The sequence below is a fragment of the Capra hircus genome, chromosome 24 (assembly GCF_001704415.2).
Source record: "Capra hircus breed San Clemente chromosome 24, ASM170441v1, whole genome shotgun sequence".
NCBI classification, from domain to species: Eukaryota; Metazoa; Chordata; class Mammalia; order Artiodactyla; family Bovidae; genus Capra; species Capra hircus.
Window position 1 is genome coordinate 56,971,706 of NC_030831.1, and position 20,604 is coordinate 56,992,309.

The following is a 20,604-nucleotide window of genomic DNA, read 5'->3' on the forward strand; positions in this document are numbered from 1 at the left end:
AGGTACACAGGAACTTTCTGGACACCAAACATGCTCCATACGATCCTCTGCACGGGTGTTATACGGCTGAGTGCAAACATGAAAACGAAAAGATAGCCTGATACTCACAGTTCCCAGGGGGAGGATGCACCGTGCCACAGTATACAGGCCTCACGGAGAAGCATTGAGGTCAATCAGGAGGCAGGAGTAAAGGGAAAGCAAGGACCAACGGGGAGGGATGGGTGAGGTTGAGGAAGCTTGGCACTGGACAGTCTGAAGAGCTTCCCCAGGCTTTGGGCTACAAAGGAGGTCCCCTGTTCTCTGGTATCCAGCCTTGGGGTGATTTAGGACAGGAGGATAATGTCCCGGACTTCCAGCAGAGCCTGATGAAAGCAAGTGGGTGGGGTGTATGGATTTGGGATTGGTGGGTTTGCATACCCAAGGCAGGCTTGCAGACCATTGTTTGCTAGCTTTAGGAATTAACACCAGGAGGGGCAGTTTTTCCCAACCTGCAAGGTCCCAAGATGTCAAAGCATCTTACTATATAGAAAAGAAAAAGGATGATCAGTACGCTGGACTTCCCAAAATGACAGGTCTACCCTTGAAGAGCTCTCAGACCTCAAAACAACTGCAGGGGAGCTCAAGTCCACGATGGCACAGGGTGTACCAGTCATCTCCGGGGATGTCTGCCCAGCTCACAACCTCAAACTCTCGGGAAACAGACTGAATTTAAAGGAGCAGCAGTAGCCTGGCGGGTAATTCATGACGTTACCACCCTCACCAAGGCTAATTGGACCAAAGTGGAGCCCACTCGCCAAGCTGAGCCAGTCAAATGTCTTTTCCCACTAACTGGAAATTGAGACTCAGAGACGGCAGACCTGTGTGGGTACAAATTATAACAGGTAAACAAACACGGGAGTGAGGAGACAGTCTTCCTTCCCCATACAAACCGACAATACCCAACCCCAACTACACATTAGAGTCGTTTGGGGAACTTGGAAGAAATATAACAAGGTCAGTCCCAACTCAGATCACTTACATCAGAATCCCTGAGAGTGGGACCAGGTGTCAGAGCCCCTGTTTACAGCCTGATTCACCCCTGTACCCCCATCAAAACGCTCCTACGGACCCTCCGAGAGCTCCACTCTGTGGGAATGTCATGGGACTGTACTGTCGTCATTCAAGCGGCTGCTCCTCACATCCACCGGCTCTTGGAGCACTGCAGTGGGGAAGCTGGAGAGGGCTTCTAGTCGCTGCTCTCTTGCTGAGCTTCTAATAAAACGAGTGTCCATCCAAGGAAGATGTGTGGTGCACCTAAGATGTCAACACGTCAATTAACCAAGAAGTATTTTTAGAGAGAGGGGTGAATGAGAGGAAAGATGCATGTCCTGCTCTGGCGGAGCCTTTAATTAGGTCGCAGAAGGAGTTTAAATGTCAGTGTAGATAAACACCCATAGGTACACCTGTGCCCGCCTGTGGTCTATTTAACTGATGGTAAGAGGCCAAGCATGATACACGTTGAATGAGCGGTGCCCCACGTGACCGGAAATGAACGATCACTGTGGGCTGGCTGGTCCAGGAAGACTTCCGGGAGGTGGGGCGGTTTAACCGGGTCTTTTGAGGAAAGGTGGGCTTCAAACAGTGGAGAAGGTAGGCCACGCACGGCAAAGCTCCCAGACCACGGTGACCAGCTGTGCGGGAACTTGAAGGAGCACCTTCCCCGCAGCACTCTTCCCTGAGTCTCCCCACCCGCCTCCCGACGCTCTCCTGGGCGGAAATTGTCCTCCATTCATTCCCCTCCGACAGCCTCGGGGTCGATCCCCCTTCCCCCCAGGGTGACTTCTTTCTGTCTCAGGCAAACCAGGGACACTCGGGCACTTAAACTGCCCCTGGTCTAAATCCAAGAAAGCACAGGGAACCTCCCACAGACCCGATCAGGAGATATGGTCTCACCCCTGGGCAGACACCACCCTTCAGAGACTTCTAGGCATTGCTGGTGGTGGTTGTTTAGTCCCTAAGTTGTGTCCGACTCTTTTGTGACCCTTTGGGCTGTCAGAGGAATCCCAGGCAAGAATACTGGAGGGGGGTAGCCATTTCCTTTTCCGGGGAAATCTTCCCAAACCGGAGATCGAACCTGCTTCTCCTGCATTGGCAGGTAAATTCTTTACCACTGGGTCGCCGGAAGAGCCTTGGGGCATCAAATACCCCAAACGCAGTCAACTTTGGATGGCTGCTCTAAGGAACAGAGACAGACGAGAGTTTTTGGTCCAGTGGCTGGGCTCTGTCCAGGAGCTAATCCCTAAACGCCCAGGCCCTGTAGTAAGTGTTAACACCTTGTCGTTCCAGAGAAAACCTCCTTCTTGCGTTCTGTGCCCACAGCAAGTTCCTGCCCAGCCTGAGAAGAACCCGCTGCCCTAGCTTCAGCCATCTCCCCCTGAGCCCTCCAGTGCCCCCTGGCCGCCCCCAGGGCCCCCATCCTCCTCCTTGTCTCCCTTCCTGGACCCCTCCTCCCTCAGCTACAGCTGACTCGTAAGTACTTAGTCTGAAATTCTCAAATGTCTGCCTGGCCCTCTGCGGCCTTCAAACCCGCAGCCCCCATCCGGAGTTTCGGGCCAGGAGAGTCCCTTTCTGAGCCCCCAAGGCGGGGGGACCTCAGATTTCCACTCATTTCTGCGCCTCTGTTGCTGCTCCTCAGCTGCTCAGTTGCGTCCGACTCTTTGCGACCCCATGGACGGCAGCACACCAGGCTTCCCTGTCCTTCACCATCCCCCAGAGTTTGCTCAAACTCATGTCCATTCTCCGCCTTTAAAAAATGTCCTTTTCCTGAGATAGTTAGGGAGTTGGGGATGGACAGGCACACACGGCTGTGTTTAACATGAGTGACCAACAGGCACCTACTGTGTAGCACGTGGAACTCTGCTCAGTGTTACATGGCAGCCTGGATGGGACGGGGGTCTGGGGGAGAATGGATGCACGTACGTGTACAGCTGAGTCCCCTTGCTGTCCACCTGAAACTATCACAACATTGTTAATCAGCTATACCCCAATACAAAATTAAAAGTTAAAAAAAAAAAACAATCCTTTTCTTCCACTGGGTTTGGGTGACAGCAACCTCTGGGAACATCTGGGAACTGATGTCTCAGGGTCCCCCTGGTCATGGGGCTCAGTGTTCCCCTCTGTACAACCCAGAGTGGACTGTGACCTCTCTCTAAAGACAGCCCCACCTCCTGACCCTGTTTACCGGCTTCCCCGCTGCAGCAGCTTATCTGCAGCTGTCGGCTTGAAGCCAGGCTGCACTCAGGCCCGCCCTTCTGCCCTGCTCCATTTCCTTACACCACTCCAGAGTGGAAGCGCTCCTCACGTGCATTCTTGAAAGACCTTGGAAACCTCGGCAGAAATCAGTAGCAGCAGCCCATTTACGGTTTTAGAATATCTGGATAATTTATTTGATGTCAGGGAGCCTGAGCCCTCCCTCTCCACCTGGGCCCCCGAAGGGCTCCACTGCGTTTCCCTTGTATGTTTGTTTTGGTTTGCCCTGAAATGCTAGCCAGTCACGTGGAGACCTTTATCATTATTCCAAATAGATTTTTCCCCTTCATAATGACAGACTCCTCAGAAGCTTGGACACTGAGCCAATGCCTCTTCCCCTTTAAAAAAAAAAAAAAACACAACAACAACAAAAACCAACAGCTAATATAGACTTCTTCCTTCCACTCCGGGCAGGCTGCGGTTCTCAGATTTCAGCCTCACTTCGCTGTCCTTCCTAAGACTGTGAACGCTGAGTGCCAGCACAGAGACCCTCTCCTGATAGCTTCCTGTCCCCTTCCTGCTGCCCAGGGCAGTCACACAGAAAAGTGAACCCTAACTAAGGTGACAGTTAAAAAAATAACATCTCACACCCAGCAGGCTGCAGACGGAGCCCTGTGCATGCTCTTGGGGCTGTCCTTCCAGAAATGGCTGAGAAAAATGCAGCTGACATTTCCAGAAATTTGCGTAATGTCCATCCCCCAGGGCGCTCTCATCCTTCCTGGCTTTGGACTGGGATTCAGATGTGCGGTGCTCCCTGCCTTTTGCAGTCTCAGTACTGCCTCCACCTGGAATCGGGGGTCCGGCCCGAAACCCCATGTTCTCAGGGCAGTTGGAATGGCACCTCTGGTGTTTGTGCCTGATTTTATGGCTTCGTGATCTTGTGCCCTTTGCAGTTCAAAGGTCACATCAGGCAGCAGGCAGGGAGGTTTTTGATGTAACCTCTGAACCCCAGAAAACAAAAGGACACAGGCCCACAGAGACAATCCATCTAAAAACGGTCATCTGAAGAATGCAACTCAATCAGCCCAGAGCGTGCAGATCACCGGACATTTTCACGGGGGTGTCTCGCTAAATCCAAACTTAGAATCACAAGAAGGGACACAAATCCCCTGATCCGAACACATAACCCAAGCTTGAGAAGAGCAAAGAAAGGAGTTTACGACTGGCCCAGAAGGCATGGGTTTGCAAGATGTCATTAGAAATTGGTTACCTCCCCTCCTCCTGCCCCCATCAGATGCACATGCATATGCACACATGTGTGCACACGCACGTGCGCACACGCACACACACACGCTGGTCAGTACTCGTCCACCACTTGAAAATCAAGCATTTCCCTTTCTGAAGGTTTGCCCAGTGGCAAAGTCCACTGTGGACAGATGTGTGAGGCCTATCAGAAGCCAAGGGTTTTCTCCTTGGCCACCAGAACCATCCTCAGAAACGGGCCAAGAGGCGGTGGGGCAGACAGCCTACAAGATGATGAGGACTTGTCAGATAGGTGAGGGGCTGGCCCTGCAAAGCAGGTCGTACTCTGCTGAACAGATGTCACCTCCCGTACCACACAGACTGTCCCTCATCAGCCCTTAATACCTGGTACACACGCCCCCGGGCAAAGGTCAGACTAATTTCTGAACCGATGAGAAATACGATTCGAATAGTTCAGGAGCTGAACAGGAGGTGCTCCCATCATTCATTACCAAAGACACTTAATTTCTTTAAAAAATAAACATCTAAGTATGTTTATCTAGCATAGCCAGGGCAGACACTAGCACTGCAAAACAGATCTTGAGAACGTTGCCCAATAAAAGTTCTCTTGGGAGACCAGACCATGGGGTGGGGGCAATAGATCCCCCTTATCCTTTTAAATGAAGTTTCAATTTGCAAATAGAACACATGTTCTCCTCTGTAGTGACACAGAAACATTATATAGGATCATCTAGGTCCTCATCGCATACCCTCCATTTGGAAGAAATTTCCTCTCCACTGTATCTCATCCAGCCTCCTCCTTCTCTTTCAACTTCGCATCCAACAGTCAATGCCCTGGGAGGCGTGACTATGTTTTTAATTATATCTGAACAGGAGCACAACTGTATTGAATAAAAATGTGTTCTGAACAATTGGACCCAAAAGCAATTTCTTTTTTTTTTCCAATTGTTTATTTGGCTGTGCCAGGTCTTAGTTGCAGCGTGTGGGATCTAGTTCCCCAACCAGGGATTGAACCTGGGCCCCTGCATTGGGATAGACGCGTCTTAGGCACTGGACCAGCAGTGTGTGTGTGCTCAGTTGCGTCTGACTCTCTGTGACACCATGGACTGTAGCCCACCAGGTTCCTCTGTCCACAGGATTTTTCAGGCAAGAATCCTGGAGTGGGTTGCCGTCCCCTATTCCAGGGGATCTTTCCAACCCAGGGGTTGAACTCATGTCTCCTGCATTGTCAGGTGGGTTCTTTACCACTGTGCCACCTGGGAAGCCGTCTGGACCACCAGAGCAGTCCCCAAAAGCAATCTCAGATGGAATAAGAACCCTAGGAAGAGAGTCCTGGTCTGAGAGTTGGAAGCCCAGTGCTGTGTGACCTTGCCCAGGTTATCTCATCTCTCTGAGCTTGGATTTCTTCCTCTGTAAATTCACAATTGCATTTGTGCCTCCCAAGGGTCTGCTGAGCACAGGCTCTGCTCAGGGGCAGAACCTCTAAACTGTTGTCATTCCTCTGTTTCTGGACAATCTTACCCCAACATAGGAGGATGGACTAAAGAGTTGGCTCTCTAACCCTGCTCTTTTTTTAAAGTAAATTTCTATATCTTTGGCTGTGTTGGGTCTCTGTTGCTGCACACACGCTCTCTCTGGTTGTGGAGAGCGGGGGCTCATCTTGGCACGCAGGCTTCTCACTGTGGTGGCTTCTCTTGCTGTGGAGCACGGGCTCTAGGCGCTCAGTTTTCAGGGCTTAGTCGCCCCACGCATGTGGGATCTTCCAGACCAGGGACTGAACTGTGTCCCCTGCATTGGCAGGCGAACTCTCAACCACTGGATGACCTGGAAAGTCCTCTAATCCTATTCTTTAACTCAGGAATCCCATGAGCTGTTTCCTCCTCAGGGAAAGTGAAGTACAGCCCACTGAAACAATTTTAAAAGGATAACTGAGCATCAAACATTATTTTTTTAATGGACCGCCAAATTTTCCATGCTCTTTTGGAAGCCTAGTTTAAGATTATATAAGAACTCTACTAAAGCTGGTCAAAACTGAGAGTTGCCAAAGCCCCGGAGTGCTCTGGTGGGGTAGTTTCTGCCGGGTTGAAGGTTCAAGGCTGCTGTGACTGGAAAAGGCTGGTCATCACTTGGTCAGAGTACCCCATCTTTATCTGCTTCATAGACACTCAGGGCAGGACCACCAGAGGTTGTGTGGCTAGTTGGGACCAGGCAGGATGGAAGCTCAGGCTTCTCCAACCCCGGCCCATAATAATGGTTACCGTAGTGAGTGGTCACTCTGGTCCAGAGCATTTGTGTTTTACATGTCATCTCGGTTCATCTCTGCAACAGGCAGCTGGTAGGTGTTTCTCTCATCTGAGAGGTGAGGAGGCAGCACTTGATTACTCAGGTCTCATATCCGACACATGGGGAGCCAGGGCTGGGTTCCAGGTCACGCTTGTAACCACCCACCCCAGTCCTGAGACCCCGTTTCTATGCTCTGACCCTACTATGCTGCCTTATAAGCAGATGGCAGCATCTCAGATCCTCAGGCGCAAGTGGGAGTGGTTTCTGGGAAAGGCAAGAAGAGCAGGTGCAGGGGGTTGAAAGTGAAAGTAAAGTCAAAGTCGCTGAGTCGTGTCTGCCTCTGAGACCCCATGGACTGTAGCCCGCCAGGCTCCTCTGTCCATGGGATTCTCCAGGCCAGAGTACCAGAGTGGGTAGCCTTTCCCTTCTCCAGGGGATCTTCCCAAGCCAGGGATCAAACCTGGGTCTCCCGCATTGCAGGCGGATTCTTTACCATCTGAGCCACCAGGGAAGCAGGGGGCATCCTCCTAAACCATGTCTATGGCTTAACCCTCAGAACCTGGGATGTGATCTACTTTGGAAAAAGGGTCTCTGCAGATATGATTAAGGATCTTAAATCGAGAACCCCAGATTATCCTGGTGGGCTCTCAATCCAATGGCCCACCTCCTCTCAGAGATGGAAGAGAAGATGCAGACGCGGAGGAGGAGCCGTGGGGAAGTGGAGGCAGAGATGGAGGTGAGGCCTCCCCAGGTGAGGAATGCCTGGTGCTCCCGGAAGCTGGAAAAGGCAAGGAAGGGCTTTCCCTAGAGCCTTCGGAGGGAAAACAGCTCTGCCAACACCTTCATTTTGGATTTGCTTTCCAAACTGGGACAGAATAAATTTCTGGGCTTTTCATGCCACAGAGTTTGAGGTACATTGCTATAGTAGCCCTGGCAAACGAGACAGAATAAAGATTTCCTCTCAGAAGAGCTGTGTGCCTTTTTAGGGGATGTGGATCCAGATCCCATCTGTCTGCAGCATCCTAGTCCTCATGAAGCCAGATTAGTTACTTAGGCTTCTAAGACCAACGAACCTGGTCCTGTCAAACTGAAATCTCCATTCTCGTGGGAGGGCTGGGAGCTGAAAGACCATCTGGTAAATTCACACCGCCTCCCAGTCCAGACTCCAGCCCGCCCTCCTCAAGGCCTTTACTGTTACAAAGCTTCTAATGATGGGTTTTTTGTACCATTACTCCATCCATTTTTGCCTAATGGAGGCCAGTTTCTTTCCCACTAAAACTTGGCAACAGATCCCAGACATGTTCTAGCCTGAGTCCAAAATCTAGATTTACAAATTAGCCAAGGCTCGAGTGTGTTAGAGATTCTTTACTTCGTTGATGGTTTCCTTTAGATTCTTTTACCTTCCAAATACATGTTAAATGTAATTAGATTTACAAACCCCACCTCCATAGAGATATTTAGCAACACACTTTGATATAAATTATGATCCATGGCACAGATTGCGGGTTTATTCACAAGGAACCCTGGGGTTATGAGATAAAAGGAACTGGATATTCTTCTAACATGGATCTGGGACTGGCAAATCAGCAGGTAGGGCTGATGGATTGAATCATCCTTCCCTGTTTCTACTCTTCTCATCTATAAATCAGGACCATCTGCCCCAAATGTAGGCAGTTTAAAGAATCCTGGAACAGCGCTGTTCTGATGGTCAAAGATGAGTGTCCTGGGAGGTCAGGCCAGTGTAGGTCACCTCTGTCCATCCCAAGGGCTGCAGGGCCAGTAGGCAGCCAGGCCACTGAGAAACCTGCCTGAGCACAAGAGTCAGGAAGTTCTGCCTTACAATTATTTTTAGTACCTATTTAATATTTAATAAACTCAATTAAAAAAAGAATAGTCCCAATCATCAGACACAAACCTTGGAAAGACAAATATTTGAGGATGCCTCCAAAGCAGATAAAAGGAGAGAGCTTTTTTTTTTTAATAGAAGCTTATGTTAAGATTTTTGATAAAATGAAATCAGCATAATAGCAAATTCTGTGGGACTCTCCCTGTGAATCATGCCAAGAATTAATCCTTGGAGGTTGGAAAATCCTTGTGGATGTATAGTTTGGGGAATATATACACGTCCAAGTTTCCTCCAGTTTCAGAACAAAGACACCTTTCCTCTAACTCTCCCAACCTTCAGGTACACACACACACACACACACAATGAACCAAGAAAGGAAGGAAAGAGATCAGTAATGAGAGAGCCCACTAATGGGTTGGCTTAAGTATAAAACAACAGCCCATCACTGTTCTAGAAAATAATCAATCAAGCACTTAATTTTAAACATAAAAGTAAGCTGCCAGGAGACTGCTAATAGATAACCAAATAAATTAACAGTTGTAGGTGGGATTTGAAGCCAGGTCAGATTTCCTTCCCCCGCCAAGCTCTGAGCCCATGCAGATAAAGGGGCTCCCCAGCTGGGCACTTGACATCACACTGTTTCCAAGTGGGAAATCTCCTTTTAGTCAATATCCCCTCTCAGCGGGCTGGTCACTTCAGGGAACTGTCCTTTGTGCGTCTTCCATACATTTTATAACACGGTTACTCTACAATGTTGATGGGCGCCTTGGCCTTGGCCCAGGTCCGCAGTGGGTTAGCGTGGACATGAAAACCTTCGGAAACATAGAAACAGGAAGGAACACACTCCCTGCTGACCTTTCTTAAAGGGACAATTGTGTAAGTGCTGTGGTTACCTGAGTTGGAGGCCCAACCCGGCTCTGATGGACAGCGCTGCCCTCTGAGAGCTGGCTCAGAGCCACGTGGGGACAGGTGGGCGTGCAGGGCACATGCAGCACCACTCAGGTACCTGCAGAACCATAAAGGTAAGTGAAATGCACACGTAATCCCCCAAGTTGTTTCAACCCGAGACTGTTTTCTTCCAACATTCAAACTCTTTGCAAAGTTACTGATGAAGAAGGACTAATAACTTTATTGTCTGTCTCTTCTCCCTCTACCCATGACATTCTCAGGGCAAGTGACCAAAAGTAGAAGCAACAAGGAACATGAAAGGCAGGACTAGAGAACTGATCCCCTGATTCCTAAAGGTTCTTCGAGGGCTCTGAACTTCAAGGATGACATTCACTCCGACATCACATATTCATGAAAAAACAACACAGCGAAATTCCACCTCCTAGAATAAAGTCACACTGAGTACAAGACAGCAGCAGTCATCTGCCCACCAAATGAGTAACCCAAGTCAGTAATAGCGACCATACACCGAGTCTTTAACACATCCACCAGGCACTGCACCTTACTAAATACATTAATCATGTGATCTCCTTTAATCCCCTTTTAAAAATTTGCAAAAATATCCTTTGATCCAGAAAACCCTCTTCTAGGGATTTTTCCTATGGAAATGATTGAGGATATGCCCAAAGATTTTTTTTTTTGTCTATAAGGCTATTTATCAAATATAAGCAAAAAATGAAAATAATAATTTCTAATAAACAGGTGGCAAACAAATTACAATACAAATTCATACAGCATAATATTGTATAGCTGCTTAAAACTATACTGTAAAAGAATAGGTGATGACAGATAAAATTTGTCCATGAGATAGTATTCAATGAGTAATGAGGATTAGAAGAGTAGGAACACGATGAGTATTTTTAGAAGTTTAAAGTACGCAACATAAATATGCATAAAATACATGGGATGAGATTCATCAAGTGCCATAGGAATATGAGCGTCTCTTTTCCTTCATTTTATTTATTTTTTTCTAATTTCTTAAAGTTTCATGATAGGAAATATCTTTTAAAAATGATGACTCAAGGGAATTAATTCCCTGGCAGTCCAGTGGTTAGTCACGTTCACTGCCAAGGGCCTGGGTTCAATCCCTGGTCAGGGAACTAAGATTCCATAAGCCACGCAGCATGACCAAAAAATAACAATGTTAAATAAAATTTAAAAAATGACTCAAGTACCATGTCCAGTCGCTTGGAGGGAGGGCATGGCAACCCACTCCACTACTCTTGCCTGGGGAATCCCCATAGACAGAGGAGCCTAGCGGGCCACAGTCCATGGGGTTGCAAATTCAGACGGGACTGAGCAACTAAGCACACACTATGTCCAATTGCTCATAGATGTTAGTTAACTTAGCCCAGTTCACATGCAAAGCCCTTCTGGTCTACAGCGTGGTTTTGCACACATTGTCTCAGTGGACCTTCAGAGCAGTCTTTCTGGGTGGACAGGGCAGTTGTTTTCAAACTCAAGATTTCCAAACATACAAAGAAATTAAAGAGAAAGATACAAACAGCCCAGAGCCTCCCTCTGCCCCTCAGCCGGCAGCACCCAGGCCTCTCTGGAGGAGGGCTGCCCAGGCTGTGGTCTACCGGCCTGGCGCTCCAAGCCCTCCTGTCCACTGAGGGTGCCACAGCTCCAGCTGCAGCCTCCTTGGCTTTCAGAGTAACCTGTCTCATTCCTGTTTTGACTTCTCCCCCCATGGGTGCTTGGGTTTTCCAGAATTCTGCTCTGCTCTGGACAAGAAGGGAGTGTGTGGTCGGGGACCATTCCAGGATACATGGTCAGCAAAGTCTCCCAGAAGGAATGGAGTCGGCAGTGTGATGGAGCTGGCCTATGCTCACCAAAGCCAGTTATTAGCACCTCTTCTCAACTCTACCATCACTGACATCACAAAGGTAGCTCAGGAATTGGCTGTGGTGGACATATTTACACCATGGAAACCGGCAAACCCTGAACATCGCAGGGCCTATTCCCTCCCAGAAAGCCAGCTGTTAAGTGTCAGCACAGGGCTGAGTGGTCTTAGAACTAGAAATCCACATAACGGAAATGAAGTTCGACTCTCCGGACTCTTGCTGTAAACACGATTATGCCTGCAGAGACTAATGCAGGATATGAGTGTTGTTTTGAAATGATGTCACAATTCAGAAAACTGCTTCCATATTTACAAACCTGCCAATTTGCCTCCTCTCCACCCTCCTTGTGGCCACGTAATTTGAAGAGGATCCAAGCAAGAGGAAACAGTCAAAGAAAGGCTATCTAAAGCATTTTTTTTAAAATCTCGAAACATGATGGACCCGTGACGTTTGAAATGAGAAGAGCCATTTAGGTGCTCCGTCCAGGACAACTCCACCGCCTTGACCCGAGGTCCCTCTCCTCCAAGTGTCCTCGTGGGGGGTGGCGAAGCGGCTCTCTGGTCCCTGCTCTGGCTCCCAGTCCTGGAGCCAACTCCAGGGGTGCCTCCTGAACCAGCCCAGCTCTTTTCTGCACTTGTGGAAGCCTCAGCGGGAAGTGAAACTTGATCAGGAAATAATTCGGTCCAGATGGTGCTGATGCAGACAGAGATAACGGGCAGAAGCATTCAGCAAGGCACATTGCTAGTCTGGGGGAATCTATTTACATTTCTTTGAGGAGTGTCTGTACAAGGATGCCCCTACCCTCGAAGGTTACCTTGGGTTACCTAGCTGCCCGCACATATCTGCGCATGCGCCAGAGGGGACTGTCCGCTCTCCGGATGAAGGTGGGACCGGACCGACCTTTTCTGCCCGGCAGCACTGTGACAGCTCAGCTGGGTACTTGGCCTTCGGGGGATGTGGAGCGGATCAGGCATAAAGCCCTGAAGACATCCTCAGCTCCCAGGGATCAAGGGATTGCAGCAAAGGATAACGGGGCTGCTGAAAGCATCGCAGATGCGCGGAAGGGTGAAGGGGCTGACTGGAGCGGCGGTCTCCATTTCCGTCAAGTTCAGAGGCATAGAAGAGGCTGGAATCCACCATTTGACCCAGGTTTTTTTTTTTTTTTTCTTGTGTCACAGACTCGACATAAAATAAGACACAAAGAAGGACACTGCTCATCTTCAGAGCCCAACCCTCAGAAGAGATGGCTTTGCTTCCGGAAAAATAGGAGACGTGAAATGAGAGACGCCATGGTGTGATGAAAGGGCTGCGATAGGAGGGGAAGACTCAGGGCAGCCATCGGGCGGCCTGGGCCCGGCGCTCGTCTCATCCGCTCCGCGGTCACGGGCCTCACGAGGTCTGGCCCATCAGCGGAGCGGACCACAGAAAGGCACCTGGAGCCACGGGCGACCTTGGGAAGTGCGGCACATGTTCCCTGAACAGACACCCGCTCGCTCACTGCAGCCTGTGGTCCTCGCGGCGAGTGACCTGGAAAGCTGAAGGAAGCCCTGCTTTCCAGGCCTCTGATGCTGGAAATCAGGCCTCCATCCACCCCTCCAGCCACAGCTGATCGGGAGAGAGAAACCTTCACTCTTCAGGGCCTCTCTTAGTACCAACAGGTCCGTGAGAATTTGTTGGACATAACTGGGGTTTTACTGCTGCTGCTGCTGCTGCTAAGTCGCTTCAGTCGTGTCCGACTCTGTGCGACCCCAGAGACGGCAGCCCACCAGGCTCCCCGGGCCCTGGGATTCTCCAGGCAAGAACACTGAAGTGGGTTGCCATTTCCTTCTCCAATGCATGAAAGTGAAAAGTGAAAGTGAAGTTGCTCAGTCGTCTCCGACTTAGCGACCCCATGGACTGCAGCCTACCAGGCTCCTCCCTCCATGGGGTTTTCCAGGCAAGAGTACGGGAGTGGGATGCCATTGCCTTCTCTGGGGTTTTACTATAAACATTAAAATCTCTAGTCCCCACGGGGTAGCTCCCACTGTAAAGAGACAGTGATCTATATAATGAATCTGGAACAATGCAACCTTGAGACCCACATAGACCATCTCCATCATCCTGAAAAGTTCCCTTTCAGGTAATAGTGTTTTGGTAAATGGTCACCCACCAGGTATCTGAAAAAAAATGATCTATGTAAATGTGTGGATATTTATTATATTAATAACTTTCACCAGTATAAAAGCCATAGGATGCACAATTTACAGCCAGTAACAAAATACATAGTACTCTTTCCAATAAATTCCATGTAGTCAATAAATTCTCAAAGAATGCTTTTGTTGATTTTTATCAAGCTCTTGCATACATGCTTCCCTGGTGGGTCAGTGGTAAAGAATCCACCGTCCAAAGCAAGAGACACAGGCTCCATCTCTGGGTCGGGAAGGTCCCCTGAAGAAGGGAACGGCACCCCACTCCAGTATTCTTGCCTGGGAAATCCCACGGACAAAGGAGCCTGGTGGACTACAGTCCATGGGGTCCCAAAGAGGCAGATGTAACTTCGTAACTAAACAGCAACAACAATGTTTATCTGTAGCCAACCTAGACAGTTCTGACATGAATGCTGATGATTTTATTTACATTAATGAGTAATACAAGTGTGACATAACTTCACTTGGAGACATCAGATACTACTTTCCACATAATAGGATATTTCCACAAAGTTTTGTGCTATTCACAATGACTGTAATGGCTACAGACGTGACACCTTTTAAAACACACGAACATTTTTCCATCACTCTAAGTCTAGAGCAACAAAACAAGCAAGCCCTGAGTTGTTGTAGGTGCTGATTTCCAGGGTAAACAGCCCTCTTGTAGTCAATTTCAAGCTACCCACAGGGTCACCGAACAAAGCTGGAAAGAATGGTACAGTAGCTCATCATTATACAGTAGTTTCACCACATAGGTGTCATAAACACAAATAACCTCTAGAAAAATGATGATAAAATATAGTAAGGTCATTGGGAAATGATTATTGAGTGTTTGTTATTTTTTTAATATAATTTTACTATAAGATATTAACATGTTTTTAAATAAATTTATACTACTTTTGGCTGTGCCGGGTCTTCGCTGCTGAGCCGGCTTCTCTCTAGTTGTGGAGAGCGGGGGCTACTCCCTAGCTGCAGTGAGCAGGTTTCTCCTTCCAGAGGCTTCTCTTGCTGGGGAGGACAGGCTCTGGGCGCGGGCTCAGTAGTGGGGTTCTGGGCTCCAGGGTAGAGACTCAGTACTTCTGCTGCATGGGCTTAGTTCCTCCTGAGCCCTTGGGATCTTCCCGGATCAGAGATCCAATCTGTCTCTCTTGCACTGGCAGCCAGATTCTTCACCACTGAGCCACCAGGGAAGCCCAAGATGTAACATTTTCCATGATTGCTCTGTAACAACCTGAAATCTTAACTGACTGGCCAGCACACCCCTGCTTGTATCCCTGTGCAGTTAATCCCACCCCTTAAGTTATATATATATGTATATATACTTGCTGTGCAGTGCTAAATCACTTCAGTCGTGTCTGACTCTCTTGTGACCCCAGGGACTGTAGCTACCAGGCTCCTCTGTCCATGGGATTCTTCAGCAAGGATACTGGATGGGTTGCTGAGCCTTCTCCAGGGGATCTTTCCGACACAGGGAGTGAACCTGTATCTTCTCTCCTGCATTGGCTCGTAGGTTCTTTACCATTAGCGCCACCTGGAAAGCCTGTATATATATAATTTTTTAACAAGGAAAAAGGTAAAAATATAGAATACCGCCTGTATTCTCAGGGTGAAATGATTATTTCTTAAAATACCAGGAAGACAAAGCTTCAGCCCATCGGGCTGAGTGGAAGGAGCGACGCCAGCCTAGGTGCTTTCCTTGCGGGAACAGGCTACTGAGGGGGCTCCCGGAACATCAGAACGACAGCTGTCAAACCACCCGAAATGGGAGCTGGCCACTCCTGCCGGAAAGCTTATCACCAAGGCTCAAGCCAGGCTTTTTTCCAAAACTGTTTTTAATTCCAATATCCCTCCTAATGGCTTACTGTAGACTAATTTAGCCAGGCGTTATGTTAAAAATGGAAGCTAATGATTTCAGCAAAAAGTAACTAAGACGGTACCAACAGAGTATATTGTAAGAAACATTATCACGGGTGCCTTTGTTTTCCACTTGCCTGTAGAAAGGCTTAATAAGATTCCCTCAGCAAATGCAAACCCGCTTCTTCCCCTCCTGAGAGCCGAGACTGTGAATGTGGTCTCTGGAGGCAGCAACTCCCCAGAGCCCTCCCTCCTAAGGCTCGTCTCACGCTGGGAGCTGCGGTTCCGCTGAAGAGTGCCCACTGCTGTTGCTTGTCATGACTGCCTTTCAGCGAACATTGACAGCATCAGCTTCCTCCTCTTGGAGTGCCCACCAGTGCCCACCGGTGCCCACCACTCAGCTCAGTGCCTCACAGCTTGGCACACTTTACACTTTCCTGAAGACACTGTAAAAAGACACATGCTTTCAAGGCAAAGATCTGATATTAGTCATAACACACAACTGTCCAACCAGGACAAATTTAGCAAAAAAAAAAAAAAAATCAAGCTTTCAGGTGCCGCTGTTTGAATGAACCAGGAGTGTGAGAAAGTAAGCGCACACCTCAATATCACTGTTGTTGTTCTGTCATTAAGTTGTGTCCAACGCTGCGACCCCAGGGCTGCAGCACACCAGGCTTCCCTGTCCTCCACTGTCTCTCAGAGTTTGCTCAAACTCATGTCCATTGTGACATAATTAAATATTTCAGCTGGCAATGATTGAAGCAGAATTCAGGTTTCTTGAGCCATCTGATGTTCAGATTTAATTCATTTGATGTATGTTTCCTGAAACCTTATGATGCCAGCTTCTACTAATATGAAAAGAAATTTGAGTGTGGCAGAAAGCCACCTGAACTGGGAGAAGTTACTAATGGGGCTTCTTACAATGGAATCTCAGTCTTTGGCGATTAGAACAAAATTCCTAAGAATTATATTTACAAAGTCCAGGGCACAACCTTGATGAAGGGATTTTAATTGTATAGTTTTTAGAAATAATGGAAGAAATGGTTAGCTTTTGTCTTCCTCTGAGGACTCCCATATTAAGACAGAAACTGCAGGATCCTAACTTAGGACGCTTGTTTTAGGGTCAACTCAGAATTTTCTTTTTCCAGCTCATAACATCTCAGTGAGTTTCCCATTTCCACCCAATGTGGGGAAGCATGTTCGTGGGCCATCTTCAGGATCCTGACAGCAGGGGGGCCGATTTAAGAGCTTAGAGATGCAATAAGGAGGAGGCAGGCAAGGGCTGTAAGCTTACACACCAGCACACGCCTAGAGGCACACAGGTGTGAGTTCCTGCTTGAGGCTGCCAGCTTTAAGCTCTGCCCTCTGGCTAACAGAGAAGTGAGCTCCTTCCCCATCCCCTCTCCTCCCACCCCTCCCACAGGCCCCAATCCAAGAGTGGAGGGAAGAGCGCAGCAGAGCCCTAGGATCACAGCCCCGAGGTATATTCTGGGGCGGGGCATGTCCCACTGCTGTGCCTGCTCAGTGGCGTGGACCCACCCTCGGTGCAAGATGTATTTTGGATAAACACAGTGGTGTGAGACTGAGCAAACGACCTCTCTTCCTACATACCTTAAGGTTCCTTGAATTAAATACCCAATTTATGAGAACAGATTAGGGGAAAAAAAAATGCAGTGACTCTACTAGGAGACTCATCCCACCAACTCAGTGTATCTTCCCCCAAAAGAAATGAAGAAAATGAAATATCTATTATTATGTAAATGTCCTAGCATAAATTTAGTATTGTTAATATAATGTACCTTCTGACAGGCCAGTTTGGACAATTTGGAACAGAAAATCCACTGACTCTTCATATACCTACATCATCATCATTGTCTAAATAATTTCAGCCATAAAGAAAAATGTGACAGAACCCTGGAGAAATGTCACATTCTGCTTAGGGGATTACTTGAGCAGGGATGTGTACTCTGAGGTACTACCAGGGAAAGTCATGGGTTTTTACCAGTCAGCATCAACTAGCCACGGATGTGCATTTAAAGGGCTTTTAATAATGAGCTCCATTTCTCCTGATACAAAACAAATTTTCTTTGGGTGCAACAATTTTCTTTAACCTTAAAAAGGTCAGTTGTTCCAGAATGCATATTCCATAGAAGAGTTCCTTCCTCCTGTGCTAAATAGACAGGGTTCTGAGCCTTATAATAACCCTGGCAAGCTAAACTGCCTCATCATCACAGCTTCTGCAAGTTTGCTGTATAAGGTGATTCATCACTTAAAGCCAGGTCTGGACACAAGTTCAGCTTAAAGAAAGTGCCAGCAGTACACTGCTAATTACCAGGGCAAACATTTGTATTTCAAAGTTGACAAATAGGATAATAATTCCCACAGACCATGAGTTCTAAAAAGAGCGACTGTTGATTCCATCCCACCAAATGCTCTGCCTTCAAGCATGGGCCCCTACCCATCTTTAGTTAGTAACAGTTGAAGGCAACACTTCTTAGATCAACAAATGCCTGGGCAGTGATCCTCATAATTAAATCCCCCTTTGCCTCTCACTGGACTTCCCTGGTGGCCCAGATGGTAAAGAATCTGCCTGCAATGCAGGAGACCCAGGTTCGATCCCTGGGTCAGGAAGATCCCCCAGAGAAGGGAATGGCTACCCACTCCAGGATCCTTTCCTGGAGAATTCCATGGGCAGAGGAGCCTGGCGGGCTATATAATATAGCCCATGGTGCCGCAGAGTCAGACACAACTGAGCCACTAACACTTTCACTTTGCCTCTCACTACAAAGGCCAGGCTGACCCACCTTAGAGTCAAGGATGCTTTTCCTGACAGCTGAGGCACTGTTGCTTTGGAAGTTTCCTTAGCAATAAGGGTCTTCAGACACCATAGCCAGAGCTGTTGGTTGGAGTTTCCCCGCAGCATCTCTAAAATAACATACATTCAGCTCTACGGCAGTGGAGGTGAGCAGGCCCTCAGCGAATTTCCTGGAGGAGGGAGAAGGGCTGCAGGCAGGACCAGCCTTCCAGCGCCAACCCATAGAGCTCACTTCACTGTGGGACAGTCCTTCAAAGTCCACCTTGAACCCAGTTCCCCCAAAGTGGGCAGAAACAGATGGGAACAACTCTAAAACAGCTGTCTATGCCATGTACCCTCTTCTGGAAACACAATCCACTGATAGGAAAGCCAGTTTGGAAAAAAATAAAAAATGTAGATGCTACTCAAATATCAGAGCTGTTATCAGTGGGGGAAATTATTAACGAAAGTGAATGGCATGTTTCTTGCATTACAAAATAAGTTCCTCTTAATAATTTTGATTAGTAACAAATTTGGATTGCTTTAAAAACAATATATTTTTATTTATTTGGTGTGCTGGGGCCTTAGTGTGGCTCACGTGGGATTTTTAGTTGTGGCACATGGGGTCTGGTTCCTGATCGGGGATCAAACCCCGACCGCCTGCGTTGGGAGCACGGAGTCTTAGCCACTGGACTCCCAAAGTCCCTGAATTACTTTTGATTTAACAGAGACAATGAATCACACTGGTCAAAATGTGAATAATATCATATTTATTAATATAGTAAATCCTGAATATAGAAGATCTATGGCTCCATGAACACTTTCACTGGCTTAAAAAATCAAATAAATGCTTTTTTGCAGAACAAAGTTGTACAATGGCATCTTAAATATCCACTGAAAATGACTTAACATGAAATATAATACTATTTGTCACATTAGAGTGGTTCTTTTCCTTTTCTCCAAATTTCCTATAGCATGGTTACATAATTTTTATAATAAAAATTGTAAATTAAGAAAGAATTTGAGGTTATAAAACATAGTTGGCTTTTCAAAAATCTTCAGACAAATAAGGCAGGAAAGGGAACATTCAACCAAGATGAAGATGATGCTGGGTGGAGAGGTCCGGGAGCTGTGGGCAGGCAGCCCTTCATTTCCAGCTGCATTGCCCCTGGAGACAGCAATCAGGAGCCCTCTCTCCTGCCACCAGGATTCCCACCAAGGTGGGGAGGACAAATCGCAGCTGCTACACGCTTATCAGCCATGTGTGCCTGGGGGTCTCAAGGCACCTGTGGAACCTACATGTGATTAGGTTTGATGGTAAGGATCGTGAGGATCACACACGAAGACCAAAATGACCAATTAACAGTGACGTCCCAGGAGCAGTCACTGTGGGAACCATACCATCAGACAGGCATTCCGTAACCCATGGGCTGAGGGAAAGAGCGGGCGCCTTTCTTTTCTAAAATTATATCTCCTTTACTCAGCTATGTTCACTTCAAAACACAAGTGCAAGACTTTAAACAGACCTCACGCACACTGCCTAGAGAAGGAAATGGCAGCCCACTCCAGCATCCTTGCCTGGAGAATCCCATGGATGGAGGAGCCTGGGGGCTACAGTCCGTGGGTCGCAAAGAGCCGGACATGACTGAGCGACTACACCCCCACCCCCACCATGCACACTGACAGCCCACAAAGCAAACTCTTCACACCCTTGCAGGGTTGGGTTGTTTTTTTAGGGGTGGGGGTTGCTACAAAACCAAAATCGGTACTGAGAATGTGTGTGCATCTCAGAAGATAAATTTTTAAAACTCATTTTAAAAAATGGTCTAGTGGACATTCCAAACTAGTAACTTAACCCAGGGAGAAGGGACCATAAATGCTTACTGTGTTGGTCTATAAAAATAGAAAGCCCTCAAGAAGTTCTTCAGAGTCCCTTCCTGGAGAAAGCACACAGTTTGTGGCCAGAGGCTATGCCCGCACGGATGTAACATCCTCCCTAATGGCCGGATGCACCCTCCTCCGCCTCGGAGGTGTCAGGAGGCCGGGCACCTGCACCTCCCAGCGGCGAGCTGCCGGGGTCACAGCTGCTGGCTGGTGAAGAAGGATTTGGTCTCCCTGCAGGTGGGGTTCACGCAGAGCGGACAGCTCAGGGTCAGCTGCGTGGAGCAGCGCTCCTTGGACTGGAGGTGTGAGTGGACCAGGTCGGCCAGGGCCTGCAGGACAGACGGGAAGGACAGACAGTCAGAAGCGCAGACACCGCTGCTCCCCACGCCGCCTCCGCGCCCTCGTCTGCCCAGAGGAGCGCTAGGGCGTGGGGCTTCTCTTCACCTGAATTATTGATTTGCATCCTTTGAA

At 48.2% G+C, this 20,604-nt stretch overlaps 1 protein-coding gene across 1 annotated transcript in view; it reads right to left on the minus strand.

Moving 5' to 3' along the window:
• The window catches only part of FECH (ferrochelatase), a 36,251-nt gene continuing 34,645 nt past the window's right edge, over positions 18,999-20,604 (minus strand). The window contains exon 11 of the mRNA XM_018039721.1: positions 18,999-20,462. Coding sequence (XP_017895210.1) covers positions 20,328-20,462 — 135 coding nt within the window. The 3' untranslated portion in view covers positions 18,999-20,327. The remainder of the gene's footprint in view (positions 20,463-20,604) is intronic.